We start from the raw sequence: 19,653 nt of genomic DNA, 5'->3' as shown, positions 1-19,653 counted from the left end.
CAGGCCCACAAAGGTTAAGGGGTTAAAGGAAAAAGCCTTGTCTCCAGCTTTGTTGTGTGCAGGAATGTGGCAGTGGCAAAGTCCTAATCCCTGCACTGCTCTCTCCTGGCTCCCAAAGCTGCTTGGCTTTGGCTGCTCCACAGCCTGCTAGCAATGTTAATAGCACATTCCCTTGGCTCAAACCCAGGTGCGCTCCTCGGACAAAACTGGGCAAAACGCAGTCAGGCACAAGCACTGGGTCAGCCAATAATTGCAAAAAAAAAAAAAAGACAATCAAGAAATCCCACAAAATTTAGGCCATGTGGAACGTGACCAGTAGGGGTTCTAGTGTTCTTTGTCTTCTTTCGGTCAGTGATTAGCCTGTGCGTTTGCAGGCTCAGCTCATGTTCAGCAGAGGGATTATTGGAAAGGGTACAGAATGAATTTGAAGGTACAGGAGAAAATTAGAGAACGGGTGTGTCGTATTTCAATGCCCGTTGAAGACAAAAGCACAACCAATGTGCTTAGTGCTACAAATGAAGTATCCATTGATGTAGACAAACCATGGTGGCACTATTGAAAGCCTTGCTTGGGCTGGATGGAACAGTCCTTTAGAAGTGTCCGTTGTGTTGAGGGTGTCCCCCGGGATCTGGCATGTGGGCAGAATGGAAATGGCCAAAGGCCTTTGTGTGGCTGTCTGTGTGCAATAGCAGCCACAGGCTGGACTGCGACAGGCCGATGGTTTGAAAGGTAAGACACCTGATCCCTCAGAGCACAGGCAAACTCACCTCTCCCTGCTTTCACCCTCCCTCTTCTCTCTCTCTCTTTGCCCTTCGCTCTCCCTCACTGTCTCGGTTTTGTTCACAGTTTTAGGATACTTGCTCTTCCTTCTCTGTCCTGCACTCCGCTCCCTCCATTTCCTTCAGACTCTTCTCCTGAGAAACTTCCTTTAAATGTCTTCAAATGTCTTCAAGTGCCCCCCCCAACACCGCCATCTACAGCTGAATAGGTGACGCAGGGGTCCAAGGCCGGCAGAGGGGGAATTACTACAGCTTAATCGGGGGGATTATCTCTGTAAGTATGGACTCTAAAAAAGTGTTTTTGTGCTCTATGAGGTTTTGCTGAATCTAACGGTCTCACTTGCCTCTCTCTTATTTACCCCTCGTAACAGAGTGCTAGAAGTCTTGTTTGGTATCTGTTTTGGAGTTGGGATATTCAGTCACCTATTTTGAAGATGGGGATCATGAAAAACTGACCTTCGTCTCTTCTAGCTGGTTAAATCTTAATCCTCACACCGTCATTGGGTAGGTATTGCTTCTCGGCAGTACTGTCTGGGGTAGATTCAGTAGATTCGGATGATTATTTTTTCTGCCTGATCTGATCTTGAACCTACAAACAGGGCACTTGTTTCTCTAACATCGGCTTAAAAATGACTTGATTTCTAAATTGTTGTCAGAGTTAAAATGGCTGACCCATGTGAAGACGATAACGCCAAAATGACCAGCCAACAGGCGCTGTGTAGCGTTGACAAAGAGACATCCCGCTGCTCTACTCTAAAGGTATGTGTGTGTTTTATAGATTTTCAAGCTATATGTGTCCTATATATATATATATATATATATATATATATATATATATATATATATATATATATATATTTAGTAGGTTCTTTTATATATAATTGCAATCAAAATGAGGTAATTAGGTTTCTTAGCTAAATTCACAGCTGTTTGCAATAAACCAATCAAACAAGACCAATTTAAATATCCCAACACAACTAACAGAACAAGTGCTTTCTTCAAATTCAACACAAAATACCATTTTTAATGACGATTGCAGTCTTAGAATTACTCAACCCCTTCATCACAAGCGTCTTTAGTGCTTAGTAGAGTGTCCCTCTGCTGTTTTAATCACTCCAGAGAATTTTTGTGATCCTCTGCTGAAAAGCAATTAAACAAAACTGGAACTTTTTGGGCCTATGCCTGAAGGGGAGGAAGAATGAGGCGTACCCTGAAAAGAACACCCTGCCTACAGTAAGGCAGGGAGGTGGCTCAGTGATACCCTGGGGCTGCTTTGCTTCCTCCGGCACTGGAAATCTGCAGCGTGTGGGAGGGCAAGACGGGTTCAATGAAGTATTGGTAAATCCTAAAGGAGGAAACTTCATGCCTTCTGTGAGGAAGCTAAAGTTTGGGCATCACACAGCCTTGCAAAAGGACAATGATCCCAAGCATACCTCACCACCAAGTCCACCAAGGCTTGGATACAGAAGACGTCCTGGACGATTCTGGAGTGCCTGTCACAGTTGCCTGAATTGAACCCTGTAGGAAATATTTGGTGGGATTTGAAAAAGGCGGTAAAAGCCAAGAATACTGCCTCAGTGATTCCTTAGGAACACTGCCATTAGCATCATGGTCAGGTCAGCAGGTCAGAACAGCAGAAGGGCTCTAAATAAGAGCTTAAGACGCTTGTCAAGAAGGGGTTAAATAATACTGAAACTGCATGAGAGTCCATTTGGAGAAAGCACTTGTTCTATTAGTTGTGTTGAGCTATTTAAATTGCTCTTGTTTGATTGGTTTATTGTAAACAGCTAAAAGTTTGTAGATTTTAATAATAAATCTATTTTACAATGGAGGTTGTCTGTGTGTTCTTGTAATACTATCCCTGTAAGGACCAAATGTCCCCATAATAACAGGACAACTCAAATAATGAGCTGAAGTGAGGACATTTTTCTGGTTAAACAGACTGTTTTCAGCACTTCACCCTGTTAAAGGAAGCTTTTGGATACTGAGGATAAGTTTAGGGTTAGGTTTAAGTGCAGGTTACTGAGGTTAGTTAGTAGGATAGAATAGTTAGTAGGGTTTAAGGCTAGAGTAACGTTTGCAGTATACAATTACATAAAAACATTATTGCCAGTCCCCACTAGATATAGTAAAACAAACATGTGTGTGTGTGTTCTTGTTTATTCATTTACCTGATTCATTTTCTTAAGCACTAATAAAGGTCCACATAACTTGCCTAAAGCCACAGTGCAGGAGGCTTATTATCCTCTGCTTCTCTGTCCTGTGAATCCTCCAGATGTTCATCATGTCCCTGTCCTTCGCCTACTTCTCCAAAGCTTTGTCTGGCACCTACATGAAGAGCTCCATCACTCAGATAGAGAGAAGATTTGACCTGTCCAGCTCTCTCATTGGCCTTATCGACGGCAGCTTTGAGATGGGTAAAAAGAACTGTGTGTGTGTGTGAGGACAGTGTCCTGTAAATAACTGGGGTTGGTTGCCCTTCCACAAAATGGTAGTAGCCGTGTGGACGTTTGGGTGGATGTTTTAAATGTAGCGCCTTCAACCACAGACCCTTCTTCTTCTTCTTTGGATATGGTGCCCCACAACACTGAACCTTTTGCGATGTGTTGGAAAGCTAGCGCTAGTTTGCTCTGCTCTAACTGGCTCTAAATAACATTATGTAGCCTGTTGCAATATTGAGTTAGCATAGCTAGCAGTGGCCATCCCCAGTATCGGCCACTTCCACGTACTGCACATTTCCCATTTCCCCCTCTATCTCTTAGCCAATTGCTTGGATGAAATTGCTTATAAACCAAAGCTATTGTAGGTTCCTTGCCTTCAAGGTAAAGGTGCATGTATTCGCCACTTAACACACACTAGTGAACTAGGGGGAATGAGCACACACACACACACACACACACACACCGATTGGTGGGCAACTACCTCCAGCGCCCGGGGAGCAGAGAGGGTGAAGGGCCTTGCTCATGAGCCCAACAGTGGCAGTTTGCCGAGCCTGGGTATCGAACCCATAACCTGGAGCTCTAACTGCTGAACACTGCCCAATAATGCCAAGGAGAATAAACACATGTGACTGACAAATAGTGATTGGTCCATTTATCATGAAACGTTCAGATAGTAGTAAATAAAGAGATTTTAATATGATAATGAGAACCACCACGACTTTCTGTAGGAATGATATTAGTGTTTATTCTAATCTCAATGTTTTACTGAAGCAGTAAACAATTCCTGCCCAGATAAGCAGCTTATGTGCTTGTGTGCTTCTGTTCCCCTGCAGGTAACCTGCTCTTCCTGGTTATGGTTAGTCATTTTGGGGCAAAGTTGCACAGACCCAGGCTCATAGGGTCCGGCTGTTTCCTAATGGCTGTTGGCTCTGTTATCACAGGACTGCCACACTTCTTCATGGGACGGTACGGTTACATCAGCAGCGATTTTGTAGGCTTTTCTGTACCTTTGTGGTGCCTGTGATGTTTTCTGAGAGCAGGACTTCTGAGGGAAAGCTCTATCCTTCATCTGTGTTTCATTTTCACAGGTATGAATACGATACAGTTATTCAAAGCTCACTAAATGAAAATGTCAGCATTGTGGCCTGCCAGGACCCCGCAGTGGAAAGCCATTACCCAGGCATGCGTCAAGAGTCTTCAGGCAACTTCAACACAGGTATCAAGCCGAAGTTATTGTTGCTATGAAGTCTAATTGTCCCAAAATTTAGCCATGTCACTCCACTGCTGCGTTCTCTCCACTGGCTTCCTGTAGCTGCCCGCATCAGATTTAAAACCCTGACGCTGGCCTACAAAGCCAAGAACGGACCAGCCCCTCCGTATCTGATGGCAATGGTCAAAAGCCGATCCGCACCAAGAGCCCTTCGAGCTTCAAGTACGGCTCGGCTCGACCCGCCATCCCTCAAAATCCGCGGAAGACAAGCGTCCAGGCTTTTTTCTGTCCTGGCACCAAAGTGGTGGAACGAGCTGCCCCTGGGTGTCCGAACGGCCGAGTCACTCACTGTCTTCAAACGCAGACTGAAGACCCACCTCTTCAGAGAGTACTTGGACGAATAGTTCTATGGTCGCCTTATTGTATTGTGTTTAGCAGTGTCTAAGCTTAGAGGTATCTTTTGAATTATTAGTCTATTCTAACTAGCTAAGGCTTTTCTTGGGTAAATAGCAAAGCACTTTGTAAGTCGCTCTGGATAAGAGCGTCTGCTAAATGCCGTAAATGTAAATGTAAATGTAATTAAAGCAACGTTATGTAGAATTTTTTGGTTTGGCGGTTGATGCTCCACTAAGGGAGGACAAAAGGGAGGGTGGAGTCTATGGGTGTGTTGGTGGTGCGATTGCTCTGTTAGTGCGGTTCACTAGAGTAAGTGTGAACGCTGCCTTTCAAGCTCTGGTACTCATTGAACACTCATTAAACATAGAGTTGTGCACAGCCCCGGGGTCGCTCCTGCCCGCAAAATCTAGTACCAACCCTGCCTGTTCGCTTCCTGTGCTTTAGCTTCTTCAGTCCGACGCTGTAGTTTAGCAGGGCTGTGTCCCAAACCACACACTATCACACTACTACACAGTGTTTCAACACTAGCCACAATTAGAACTTCATTCAGTAGTGTAGCTGCCTCAGTGAAGTAAGGGCGTGTGAGATTTGGGACCCAGCCATTTTACAGCTTTAACATATATTGTTTCATAAATAAATAAGCATGTGTACATTATTAAAATCATGGTTTAATGCTGATAGGTTTCTCCAGCTAGTGGATCAGACAGGACCCACAGGCACACCCGTATTATGCAGACCTTTCATACGGGCGGCATACACCACCCTTTGCTCCGTTTGGTTCAGTTGTAATTATGTCAGTATGAACGCAAAGCAAACCAGGACTAAAATCTAACGGTGTATCTTCATTTTCTTGCTTGAAGTACAGTATACCTCAGTCCACATGCTGCTTTACCTTTCAGTGAGGGTTTTATATCTCTCAGCTTGTCCAGAAATGCATGTGTACGGAGCATGTCCTTCAGGGGTGTCTCAAAGCACAAATTACACTTCCCAACAGCAGGGGGAGCCCAAGAAATACAGATTCTCACATTATGCACCTTTCTTACACTCATAAAAAAAAAAAAAAAAAAGGTGCTTCAAAGGGTTCTTTGAGTGATGCCATAGGTTCTTTATGGAACCAAAAATGGAGCTTCTGTGGCTTCGCTCAAAGAACCGATGCTTTTGTAGCAAGAGTTTTTAACCTGAATCGAAATTGAACAGTAAGGTCTTCTCTGTTGTTGCAGGTGTTGACTGTGTGGGAGAGCCTGGCTCCAACATGTGGATTTATGTGTTCCTGGGAAATGCCCTGAGGGGGATTGGAGAAACACCAGTCACTCCCCTCGGGATCTCATACATTGACGACTTTGCAAAAGCTGAGAATTCTGCGTTCTACATAGGCAAATGGCATTTCCGTTACATTCTGTTTTTATTTTATACAGTCGTGTGGAGGAAGAGGACAATATAATGGAAACAATATCTGTTAAAAAAAAAAAGGTTTGAATGGTTTGAAGAGATTAAATGAAGTCTTAAATGTTTGCGTCAACATAAGTGGGCGGGGCTATAACGTTTAAAGGAGAAAGTGAAATTCCACACATTTAAATGGTGATGTTCTGAGTAATGAATACATTGTTTATGTGCATGATAAGGTTAAATACATCATGTACACCTGATTGAGAGAATTTGTATGAATTTTCTTCATTTTCTGCATTAATATTCTTTATTTCCAGGGCAGAATTTGATCATGTACGAGCACAGATAGTAAAAGAACTTGTCTGTTTTACTGTTTTTCGGACACAACACCCTTTAACAGCATGCCTCCAGACCATCACGCTGCTGGGACCCATGTTTGGCTACCTTATGGGCTCCATGTGTGCCAAACTGTATGTGGACATTGGATTTGTTGATGTTGGTAAGCACTTATTAATCATCATGCTGTGTTTCTGTTGCTCAGATCTTTTTGGTTGAAACTAACTTATTAACGTTGAAATTAAGTTAATTTGGGAGGAAAATTGGGTAAAAAAAGTAAAAAAAACAAAAAAAACTATTTTATATTGGTAACATATAACATACATTTTATATATAACATATATTTTATATATACACACTGGGGTGTGTCCCCAGTGTCCTCCTTTTTAATTTTTTTTTTTATTTACCCAATTTTCCCCCCAAATGCCCAGAATGGTTGGGTTATTGTGGGCAGGGGGGTTCAAGTAGGCCTAAGTTGTAGGACCATAGCAGTGTGTATGTGTGAGGGCAGGAGTGACTTAAACTCCTTTAAAACATGCAACTACAGTATTAGTACATTAATCAAGACCAGCAAATAACCATAAATAGCCTATATGGCAAAATCATTTTATTTCATGACGATAGCACCTTAAAAACCCACCATTTCTGATCTGTATGATAACTGTGTACTGTGTATATCGATTGGTCTAAGTATTGATTTGGACATTTCATAATAGCTGGTCCACTTGGTTTTATGACCGATTCGTGAATTTCGTCACTGTCTTAAAACCTTGTACTTTTGCTGTTTGTTTTTTTGTTTGTTTGTTTTTTTAACATCAACTGTCATGTGAAACTGTTGTGCTTTTTATTGTGGTAGACATTTATGATAAACAGACCAATAGAAATTCTCTGAATTACTTAAAATGGATCTTTTTCCATTGACTTCCATTGGAAGTTAAGAAGGTTTTCTCCTTTTCCTGTAAAGCTGCCATTCTGGAGATACAAAGTTTTTGCAGGACAATGGTGGTTGGTGTTTAGGCATTCATTAAGGCTCCTTTTTCATCTCATTATCTTTGAATAGTGGTTGTGTGGATACAGGTACTTAGAAGGAGGTAAAGGTGGGATTTAAAGGGTAGTTGAAGATACAGAGTTAAAGGCTATGAACAATTAACATAAGACAATTGCAGACGCAAACGCTGACGTGAAATCTAAGCGAATTCTCAGACGTTTTACGCAATTGTACATTTCCAGCCGGACACATTTTTTAGATGTTACCTTAATGTAGCTATAATGTCACCAGCCCAGGGGTTGGGCCCCCAAAAACCGCCCAAAAACTTAGGAAATGACCCAAATGTTTCAACTCCAGCAGATCTCTGGCTTCTTTTTTACAGACACTGTGACCATCACCCCAAAGGACGCGCGGTGGGTAGGTGCCTGGTGGCTCGGATTCATGGTGTCCTCCGCCATCATGCTCATGGCCAGCGTTCCCTTCTGGTTCCTCCCTCGTTCTTTACCCAAGCAGGATGAGGAACCCAGAGAAAACCCCAGCCTTTGTCTTGCCAACCAGGAGTATGCCACACATCCAGCCACGCCAGCTACAAAGCTGGTGGACATCGCAAAAGGCGAGTCCCTTTGGGCTTCCAAGTAGGTGACCAGTTCAAGGTCTTTGATTTTTTAACAGCAAGTGAGCGTTCCAGCAAAGCCTAAAGCTTGCATCTGTAGATGTTGGCTGTGAACAAGTAAAGGAAGTTAGCTTTTACCCAGTCTCAAGGAGAATCATCTACTGAGAAGTCGGTCTTGCTTGAAGTACAGTTGAAGTACAGTATACCTGAGCTCGGCACACTGCGACTGCACTGTGTAACTTTGGAGAACTGCGCAATGCTGCATAACCTTAGTCATATTAGTGTACAATCCTGTAGTATTGCTCTACCACCTCAGTCCACATGCTTCTTTACCTTTCAGTGAGGGTTTTATATCTCTCAGCTTGTCCAGAAATGCATGTGTACAGAGCATGTCCTTCAGGGGTGGCTCAAAGCACAAATTACACTTCTCAACAGTAGGGGGAGCCCAAGAGCAAAAAATACAGATTCTCGCATTATGCAGCTTTATTATACTTATTAAATAAATTATGCCATAGAAGAACCATGGTTCTTTATGGGTTCTTCTGTGGCATCGCTCAGTTGCTCATGTTGGCTGTGAACAAGTAAAGGAAGCTAGCTTTTCCCCAGTCTCAAGGAGAAACATCTACTTTGAAGTGTTTATAGACAGAACAGTGTATCATACAAAAACCATATAAGTTAGTCTATTAGAGATCACTAAACACCTCCACAAGGTTTGAGGTGTGTGTGATGATTTAGGTGTGCAGTTTACACAGTATTTCTTATTAGCTGCCATTACTTGTTAGCTACATTAGCCTCAGAGCTGCAGTACAAAACTAACAGGTTAAGAGATGTGTAAATATTATTCTTGGCCAAACCTTCACAAATTGTGTCGTTACCTAAAGCCAGGAAGGACATCTATATTTAGTAAGTCTGCCTAAATGAAGAAAGCAGGGAAGCCACCATTACATGGCAAATTTGCCAGTGTTACATTTCAACACTCACAGTGGATGTGGGGTAATCTCTTGTGCAGGTTTCTTGCCCTCCTTGAAGAAACTCTTGGGCACCCCGGCCTACCTCCTACTGCTCTGTGCAAATGTCTTGAATTACAACTCGCTAATCGGCCTGATCACCTTCAAAGCCAAGTACATGGAGCAACAGTTCGGCCAGTCCGCCTCCAGAGCGAACTTCCTTATTGGTGAGTTTCTGTCGCTCAAATCTACAGTATGGTTACAGGCACTCCTTAGCAATGCTGTCTCAAATGTCTCTCAAGTATAAGGCTTAAGATAGATAAGATAATTTAATGGCAAATTCTATCATTACATTCCATCACAGCTCATTACCACTGCCTCAGCTCAAAAGCTCCTTTAGTAGGCAAAGTTTTGAAGATTACCCAATTTCCCTGACTGTCTTTTTTTTTTATCTAATGTTATATAGACTTAATTACAGGTAGACACTCTCACTGACCACTAACTTTATGTTAATTTGGGTTTATTCTAATGTTATATAGAGTTAATTACAGGTAGACACTCTCACTGACCACTGACTATGTTTATTTAGGTTTATTCTAATGTTATATAGAGTTAATTACAGGTAGACATTCTCACTGACTACTGACTTTATGTTTATTTGGGTTTATTCTAATGTTATATAGAGTTAATTACAGGTAGACACTCTCACTGACCACTGACTTTATGTTTATTTAGGTTTATTCTAATGTTATATAGAGTTAATTACAGGTAGACATTCTCACTGACTACTGACTTTATGTTTATTTGGGTTTATTCTAATGTTATATAGAGTTTTACAGGTAGACACTCTGACTACTGACTTTATGTTTATTTGGGTTTATTTTAATGTTATATAGAGTTAATTACAGGTAGACACTCTGACTGACCACTGACTTTATGCTTATTTGGGTTTATTCCAATGTTATATAGAGTTAATTACAGGTAGACACTCTCACTGACCACTGCCCTTCCTACTTCTTCGCTCAGCAAAAACGTGAGAATGGCATGCATGCCTCTGTGCAACAATGTCAGCTAATCTCTTATACTGTCCTAATGCAGGGGTGTTGAATCTGCCGGTGGTTGCTGTGGGGATCTTTTTGGGTGGGCTGCTGATGAAGAGGTATAAGCTGAGCGTGGTTTCTGGAGCTCAGCTGTCCTTCCTTGCCTCCTTCTCTGCCTGCCTGCTCATGCTCTTGCAGTTCGGCACCAAATGCGACAACATGCGCATGGCTGGCCTCACAGTGTCATATAACGGGTACTGCAGCCTACTACTACATCCTCTAAGGCTAATAGGACCATCAGAACTGTGCTGAAATTCTGCTGAGAGAAGCTAAGATCAGTCGAAAATATCTATATATGGATAGATAAGAATTCAGAACGTTTTAAACAACACCAAATAGGACAAATTAGGGGCAGGGCCGAAGAACTGAGTTTCACAAGCTTGATCTGTCAAAATGATTAATTTTAATATTCAGAGAAGAGGGAACATCATCTTACCTCTATTTAAACCATGCAGTCAAAGAAACCTTGATGATGTCACTTCCTCAAAGGGGTGTCAGAAAGCAAACATTGTGCAAAATGTTGTTTATAACGTTTAAACACCTAAAACGTGCAGGTTTAAAAATATGCCTTGTACTTTTAATAGTCTCAATCAATGGGATCTTAAATGTTTACTTTTTTTTGGCATCCCATCCTTAAGGCATGTTAATGTGTCACGTAAGGTGACTCAGTTACATTTTAGTTACAATTACTCACATTTTTCAACACAGTTCAAAGGCCTTCACAACATAAGGTAAACCAAAATAGTAATATGCATTAAAACTGCAAGACAAAGAAAAAAAACATGAATGAATGTGATTAAAATATGTAAATATAAAAATGTAAATACATGTATAATACATAAAAAATATATACATACAAATAAAATACATAAAAACAAATATATGCATATATATGCAAATAAAATACATAAACGTATATATACAAATAAAATGCATAAAAACATTAAAATAGATATAACATCCGCATATATAAATAAGTATAAACTTATCATTTCTTTAAAAAAAAAACAAAAAAAAAAACAATTTAAATAAATAGGTTTTTATTTGGAATTTTAAACTTTTAAAACTAAAAAATTTCATTGATAATATTGATGATAATTTTATGTCTTTGGGTGGTGTACCTTGAGAATCACCCAGCTGCTAATTTATAATCTCCACTTTCTTCCTCCTCAGGACTCCTCAGATTTCATATGATGAACAATCCCTGTTCTCGCAGTGTAACCTGAACTGCTCCTGTAATGCAGGGGAGTGGGATCCAGTGTGTTCTGATGATGGCATCACGTACATGTCTCCATGTTTGGCTGGATGTTCGAGCTCCAGTGGGCATGGAAAAGACACGGTAATGCTAACAGAGCAGCAGGCCAAGTAAACTATGACTATAAACCACAAGGAAAGCCACCAGAACGGTTGGACCCCCCCGGGAGACTCCAGCCAATGCGTGTGTTTAGTTAATGTACAACACGAGAGGCTAACCCGGACATTTATTGACACTTAGACTACTGCAGTAGCAATTTGAGTTTTATTACATTTGATTTAATTCAGTTTAGAAAATACAGAGGTACACTTATTGTGGTATTTATATATATATATATATATACCTCTGTATTTTCTAAACTGAATTAAATCAAATGTAATAAAACTCAAATTGTGTTCCCTACAACATTCTGCACTGACCCAGTGGGGAAATGGCTCAATTCCCACAGAGTACTGTTTAATGCTGATTGGTGCTCCAAGTAGATCAGTTATTAGCATAATTTGACATTGCCTAAACCAAAATCACAAGTCTTCCCTGATTTTTGACAACAAAGACATGTTTATGGCATGGTTATGTCAGTCTTATGTGTCATGGTTTATATAAAATGTTGTGAAACTGTGACAATCTCTTCTTTTAACTACTTGTAGAAATCGTAACTCAAAGGTTAAGCTGTTCATTTTTCTAGTCCAATGTTTATGTTTACTTTCTCCACCTACATTCAAAGTCTCCGTGTTTTACTACCTTTAATCGTGAATATTTATATAGCTAACTACTGCAGTAGTCTATGTGTCAATAAATGTCCAGGTTAGCCTCTCGTGTTGTACATTAACTAAACACACGCAGTGGCTGGAGTCTCCCGGGGGGGTCCAACCGTTCTGGTGGCTTTCCTTGTGGTTTATAGTCATAGTTTACTTGGCCTGCTGCTCTGTTATATATATATATATATATATATATATATATATATATATATATACACCACTATATACAGCTACATATAATTTACAGACAATACACAATATACAGATTATACACAGACTGTATGGGGATATTTCTATACAGTGTGCTTTATAGAAACAGTGTTGTTCGCAGAACAGCAGTAAGCAACACTATACAGATGAAATATTGTGTAACCACAGCAGTGTACACATGAGTAATGGTGCAGTAATGCAGTAACTGTAGGATAAGTTTGTAGCCTGTAGCTGATGATGGTGATCAGCTGTTGAGGAAGGTGATGGCTTGAGGGCAAAAACTGTTCTTGTGTCTCTCTCTGTGTGTATATATATATATATATATATATATATATATATATATATATATATATATATTCGTGGTGCCCATCTATTAAAACATTTAATGTCATTTAATCACAACAATATTGTATGGCTAGGGTTAATCACAAGTGCTAAAATGCTAGCTTTTTAGGTGGGAGAACATATAAATGTGTATGCCTAATAAACTGTCCAGAGGAATCTGTTTTTTTTTTTGTTACAGTATCTCAGTGTAGTTTAGAGAACTTTAGCCTGGAACACAACAAAGCTCAAACACAGAAGCTTTAATAGAGAAACTGCTCTATTACTGGGAGTTAGTTTTAGAGATTTAATCCATATTTTAGCATAAATAAAATGTAATCTACCCTCTGAGCTCAACAGTAGCACCGCTGTGTTTACATTGCTATATATAAATGCTAATCCGTCACTAGTCTCTGTAAAGAGAGAGAGACCTACGGGAGAAAGTTAAGGGACCCTAAGGGGCCAATCTTAGATATTAATATAAGTAATGTGTTAAAATTTGCAGATTAATTGTGTACATTAATGAGTTAACATTGACAGCATATATATATAAATAAATAGGCCTGGACCCCACAATACCATATTCTCTGCTGTTTTGTAGAAAAGCTCCACAGGCCATCATTCATGTTAGACTCTCCTGGGAGAGCCCTCTGGCATCTTACATCTCACATCTAGCTTTATCATTTGTCTATCTCAGGTCTTCCACAACTGCAGTTGTGTATTGAGTCCCTCTCCAGTAGAGGGCAGTACCTCTGTGTCTCTTGGTCAGTGTCCTCGGGGCCCAGAGTGCAGCCGCAGCTTCACCTCCTACATGGCCGTGTCCGTCCTCAGCTCCTTCATTAACTCGCTGGGGACCACGCCTGCATATATGGTCATTATACGGTCAGTAAAATTGCTTCTGATGCCATGTCTTACACACTATATGTCCATATGTTTGTGGACACACAAATGCACACACACGCACAGCTTGTCTAGTCCCAGTAGAGAAGTACTGCCAATAGAATAGGACTCTCTGGAGAAGATAAACATGGCCCTATTGGCACCATGCTGCCCAATTTCAGGCATGGGCTAGAGGGGTATAAAGCCCCCCAGCATTGAGCTGTGGAGCAGTGGCATTGAACTCTGGAATGATGGTGGAGCACCATCCAATACTTTTGGGATGAGTTGGGGAGTTGGGGATGATGACATTTACATTTACATTTACGGCATTTAGCAGACGCTCTTATCCAGAGCGACTTACAAAGTGCTTTGCTATTTACCCAAGAAAACCTTCGCTAGTTAGAATAGACTAATAATTCAAAAGATACCTCTAAGCTTAGACATTGCTAAACACAATACAATAAGGTGACCATAGTACTCTAATCGTCCAAGTACTCTCTGAAGAGGTGGGTCTTCAGTCTGCGTTTGAAGACAGCGAGCGACTCGGCCGTTCGGACACCCAGGGGCAGCTCGTTCCACCACTTTGGTGCCAGGACAGAAAAAAGCCTGGACGCATGTCTTCCGCGGGTTGGGTGAGGTTGGGTGGTGATCATCATCCAACATCCTGACCTCACTAACAGTCAATTCAGTCAAATACTCACAGCAATGCTCCTCCAAAATCTAGTAGACAGTATCTCTGGACAGTAGAGACAGTTGCTCCAACAAAAGCAGGACAAACTCTTTTTAATACCCTTGAATGAGCAGGTGTCCAAATACTTTTTTTTTCCATATAGTGTATTAGATGCCAGAGGTCAGATGTCAGTTGTGTAACCTGTGATTGTAATATCATCTTTATCAAAATAAATAAAAAATCTGTATTACTTTATTATAGGTGCATCAGTCCTGAGCTGAAGTCCCTGGCACTGGGTATTCAGACGCTAGTGATAAGAACTCTGGGTAAGCAAGTGCAAAAATGAGTATTTCACTGTAGTTTATCTTTCCAATGTTCATATTTACATGGCTTTTATTGGAAAAACAAAGTCCCCCACCAGGATGCGCCACATTAACAGAGGTGGGCAGGATTTGGCATAATTGAAACCTTGCGTTTTCTATAGACTTCCATTCAAAATGACCTTCTTGCGACATTTTATCCCCCCGATTTGTATTGTAGTATATTAATTAGCTCTGCGGATGTTCATAGACCTGAAGGAATGAAATGGAGTTGAGGAATAATATGGTGAGGCCTAATTTGGTAAAAGTGACATGAACTGAATAAATATAGGAGATGTGGCAGAGATGTTAAGTGGATTCAGCTGTGTCTTCATGTGTACTTTGTATATTAAGCAATGGTGGGGGCTGATTTTGACTGAAAGACGGTGGTCACGAGTCTCCTTTCAAGAGAAGTTCTTCCAAGAACACCTCAGTATTCTATTCAGTATAGCCATTCTTTAGGCCCGAAACTTAATACTTTACACAGGGATGCGAACGCAGGTGGTTTAAGCTACGCAGACTGGGTTTCGGGCGTAGTTTGTACACAACAGAAGCACTAGCTGTGCACTGGCGGAGTGTTGCTAGGGGTGCTACAGCTTCAGCCACGTCATCTCGTACCGCTGGCATGCTTTTTTCAGAGGTGGTTCATGGAGAGCCTGGCCATGTCCTATTTCCCCATGTTGTATCACAAAATGACTGCAAAATGCCATGAGCGAGTCCTTAATGATTGGAGAGCAATGGAGCTAAACAGCTAAAGAAATGGAGTTGAAATAGTGTCCAAATGCTTGTCCAGAATGATGCATTTCTCTAAAAAAAAGCAATGAAAACATACCTGTATATTTCCAGATTTCTGCAGCTATAGGGTCTTGGGCAATAGAGATGCTAACATCGCTGCTAGTGAGTGCTGACTGGTTGATGAGTTGATGGTGGAGTTACAGCCAGTTATGATGCACCTACGGCCTACGGTTAACCTCCTGGCCAGCTAATGCTATGTTAGTGTTTAATGTGACAAGCGTTGCAGTGTTAAACATGCACATTATTACAGTAAAGAAATACAGACTTCCAACGGCTGCCATGAAGCGATTCGTCCTCGCTGACGTTATCGTTACAAATAAGGCACGTCTACGTAGTCTTATAGCTAAAATCTATCAGCGGTGCTGAAACAGCTGGTGTTGCTCTGTGTTGAGGAAATGAGGGTTTTTTTCAGCATGAAAATGATAGGACACAAACTAAGATTTTGCTGAAATGCTTCATACCAACCCATTCATTTTGGACTCGCTCGGGAGCGCCCTCTAGTGTCTAACAAACCCAGAAGACCTTCTTAAGTGGTAATTCTCCTCTCTACAACTGCTCTGCTGTTTTTCCAGTCAACTGTCAGGACGGACCAGTTTGATGACTGTCTCTCTCTCTCTATCGCCCCCTAGAGTACTGAATGTTTTACTGCCATAGTAACGTAAGAATACACGTAAAGTTTGTACAGCAGGACCATGGGTTAGCACAGCATTGGCCGTGGGTTAGCATTTGCGTTTGTGTACTGGCGTTAAGTATGTTTCTGACCTTAGAGTTATGCTAATTATTCTATGCTAGCTATATATGATATAATCCTTTAATATTTGAAATATTCATGCATTATATATGTTATATCTCTCTCTGATATGCAGCAGGGATTCCAGCTCCAGTGTATTTTGGGGCTCTGATTGACACCACCTGTTTAAAATGGGGCATGAAAAAGTGTGGAGGCCGAGGGGCGTGCCGCATGTACGACTCGGACAAGTACAGGTGTGTATGTGTGTGTGTTTGTGGGTGTTGTGCTGGTAGTTAAGCTATAAAATGTAGTTATATTCAGTGAAATTCAGACTGACACCAAACAGCCATAACATTAGTACATTAGGTGAAGTGAAGAACACTGATTATCTTCATCTACTATGGCATCAAGGGGTCAAGGGATGGCCAGTCTCTACATACTAGGCATAGCTTCTAGTGAGTAGCACTGTTGCACTTTGACTATGTCATGGTTGTACTGGACTGGGTTTACTTAGAGCATGATCAAATGTGGCTTAAAGGTGCACAAATGGACAGAATTGATGAAGTATTTGATGTTATTCTTCGTTCTGTTTATAAATAGTATGTATATGGCTTTGGGGTCGGGTGAAAAATGCTCAGGTGCAGTGTCAAAAGCCTATTTACCACCCTGTTATTTTACCTGAAGCTGAAGAGATTGCGGCCGTAGCATTAATCTGCCGTTCTACCTTCTTTGGCCAGGCTAGCATTAGCCTCTAGCTTTTTTTTTTTTAGACTAGCTTCCTTATTTCCTTAAATTTTGGGGTCTTCAGGTTTGCCATTTAAGACTGTGATGTAACAGTTTTAGGGTTTTGGAATGGGCCTGTTTTGCAGCTCTGTTTTGGTTCTGCTAGATTTTCTTTTGAAGGGTGAACAGCAGTGTTAGAGGTTCACAGTTTGTCACTTCCATGTATAAATGCACTCTAGGTCCAATCTAGCATGATCTTATGTACAGTTTAAATGGCTTGCAGTGTGTCAGTTATATTACCGCAACGCTACTCTTTACATCATGCAAACATTTGACAATCAGTGGACAACACCATGTGGGAGACTGGGGTTCGATTCCCGGTCTGGGTGACTATGCTGCGCTACACCAATAAGAGTCCTTGGGCAAGACTCCTAACACTACACTGACCCTCAACCTCTGTAATACAGGTAACCTTGTAAGTCGCTCTGGATAAGAGCGTCTGCTAAATGCCATAAATGTAAATGTAAATGTAATGGACCAATAGAAATGCTCCACAAACTGGATGAAAAAAAATGTTCTCTGTTTTCCAGAGTCATCTTCCTGGGCCTGATGTCGTGTGCGAGTGGCTGCTCGTACTTCTTCGTCATTGCCGTCATTGTGCTGTTGAGGAAACAGTTCCGCAAGGACGCCGTCACAGCCCTCCAGCGGAGCGAGGGCCAGGGCCAAGTCGAGCTTCAGCCTTCAAAACTGCAGCTTGAGGAGACGCCAGGACATTGCCCCGGTCCGTCACAGCCTGCAGGAGATGCATTAGCCTCCAGTGAGAGGACAGTAGAGATCAGGGCAGAGTCTCAGACTCCATATGAGCAGCCAGGGGTCACTGGCTCGGAGCAGGTCAACGGACTTACGGGAGCGGACAGCGACTTGCGAACTGTGCAGGACAGCAGTCAGCAGACTCAAGACCCACAAGCTGAGCAGAGGAGCCAACTGTAGTCGTTATACTGGACCGAAATATAATAACAGCCTGAACTGACTTGACTGAAATGAGAACGTCATTAAATTATATCTGGGTTCTTTGTTGTAGTTGCCGTTGCAGGTCTGGACGAGTTTTACAAAATGTGAAATTCTATTCATCCTAATGAGAAACACACAACACACACCTGTTATTTTGTTGATTTATTAATTTTGAAGGACATTTCTTGGCAGCGTGAAACATCACACTGTTATGTAGGGGCATAACAATTCACAAAAATCATAATCTGGTTCTGTGTGATAATGATGGTGTCTTGATTAAATACTTGTTTTGATACAGTTAAATGGGGGAGTGCCTAAAAATGTCTTATATTAAAGAGGCCATATTCTATTTATGGAATGTCCTGTATTTTTTCAATATCATATGAAATCACATAAGATAAGATAATAAGATAAGATAAGATAATCCTTTATTGGTCTCACAGTGGGGAAATTCTCAGTCACAGCAGAAAAGGGATAGCAAGACATTCAGATGCAAAAATGTAGATAAATTACCAATATATTTATAATATAAATAATAGAAGTGAATAAAAAAGTAAAAAAGTAAAAAAAAAAAATATATATATATATATAAATATTGCACCATAAATTCATAATTTATCATTTTACATGACCATTTATCAGTATCACTTCATCTTAGAATTCAAGCAGCATTATGCAAGAATTGGTATTTCTTGCTCCTGGGCTCCCCCTACAGTCCGGGGTTATAATTCACGCTTTGGATGTGCTCAACATGCTATAATTAAGAATTGAGTCTTGCGTGTTATTGGATAGTGTTTGCGTCTTCTTGGTGTCTTCTTGGTGTCTTCTTGGTGTCCTCTTGGTGTCCTCTTGGTGTGGGGTGCAGTTAGAAAGCTGAAGAGACTGTAGTCAGTCAGCAGGTTTGCTTCTAGCCTATCACCTGCTTCACCAGCATTAGTCAGGACTGTTACTTAACAGTTTGGGGGGTTAGGAATTGCCCTCTTTTACAGCTCTATGTAACCTACATGGCTTTTGCTTTTGAATGACGCTCATGTGGGGCTCAAATGGGTGGAACGTGGGTTAGGTGGGGTCCAGGTGGGCATGGGCTCTGAGTGGGTTTCTAAATGGGCACCATGATTACAGCACAGCTTAATCTTACATGGGTCCCATCTTGAACCCATATGCAGTGGTTTTCCCCAAAGATGGGGCCCATGTTTAACCTAATTGATATGGGGCTAACATGGAACCAGAGGACAAAACTTTCTGATTCCCAATTGGGCTATCATTACAGGCCCAACATGGGTATGTTCTCTGGGGTGGAACAACAGTGTTTGAGGTTCTCTTTATTCAACCACACCAAAAAGAAATTATTTTCTATTCCAAGAGAGCTTAAAATAAGGATTCCTATGATTTCTTGTGAAACAGGCTGTGAAGGAATGCACTTAGACCATACCTACACCTAGACTGGTCAATCTATTGATATATATTGACAGGAAAAAATATTATATTATATTTATTAGTATATTTTATTGACAGCGACTATAAATGACACTTTTCAGTACCATCCATGTGTATCTTACCCAGGTCACACAGGGGTCAAACTGCTGGAAATTTAGAGCCAAAACACTTCAACCAAGTAGCTCAATTACTTCATAAAAAGCATCAGGATTTGTTCCCTGCAGGGCTAATCTGCTTTCCCAATTTAACGGATCTCTTCAGTGTCAATAGCTGCTTATATTTGGAGTCATACAGTGTGCGGGTGCCTGA

At 41.1% G+C, this 19,653-nt stretch overlaps 1 protein-coding gene across 4 annotated transcripts; it reads left to right on the top strand.

Moving 5' to 3' along the window:
* Positions 1-648: 648 nt before the first annotated feature.
* On the top strand, positions 649-18,260 carry slco1e1 (solute carrier organic anion transporter family, member 1E1). Of its 4 annotated transcripts, none has more exons than XM_072674205.1 (17): positions 649-729; positions 954-1,053; positions 1,151-1,283; positions 1,436-1,538; positions 3,055-3,196; positions 4,054-4,186; positions 4,309-4,436; positions 6,047-6,199; positions 6,613-6,711; positions 7,919-8,149; positions 9,159-9,323; positions 10,195-10,390; positions 11,370-11,535; positions 13,438-13,622; positions 14,551-14,615; positions 16,310-16,427; positions 17,487-18,260. In XM_072674205.1, exons 4-17 carry the CDS (start codon positions 1,443-1,445, stop codon positions 17,884-17,886), a joined length of 2,277 nt encoding a protein of 758 aa, XP_072530306.1. In that variant the 5' UTR covers positions 649-729; positions 954-1,053; positions 1,151-1,283; positions 1,436-1,442; the 3' UTR covers positions 17,887-18,260. The 4 variants fall into 4 exon arrangements, with proteins under 4 accessions (XP_072530306.1, XP_072530305.1, XP_072530304.1 ...); XM_072674204.1 differs by having other exon boundaries at positions 668-729; positions 906-1,053; XM_072674203.1 differs by having other exon boundaries at positions 690-729; positions 847-1,053.
* Positions 18,261-19,653: the final 1,393 nt, after the last annotated feature.

Source organism: Salminus brasiliensis, chromosome 2 (assembly GCF_030463535.1).
Source record: "Salminus brasiliensis chromosome 2, fSalBra1.hap2, whole genome shotgun sequence".
Taxonomy (NCBI): Eukaryota; Metazoa; Chordata; class Actinopteri; order Characiformes; family Bryconidae; genus Salminus; species Salminus brasiliensis.
This window is presented reverse-complemented; position numbering and strand designations above follow the sequence as displayed.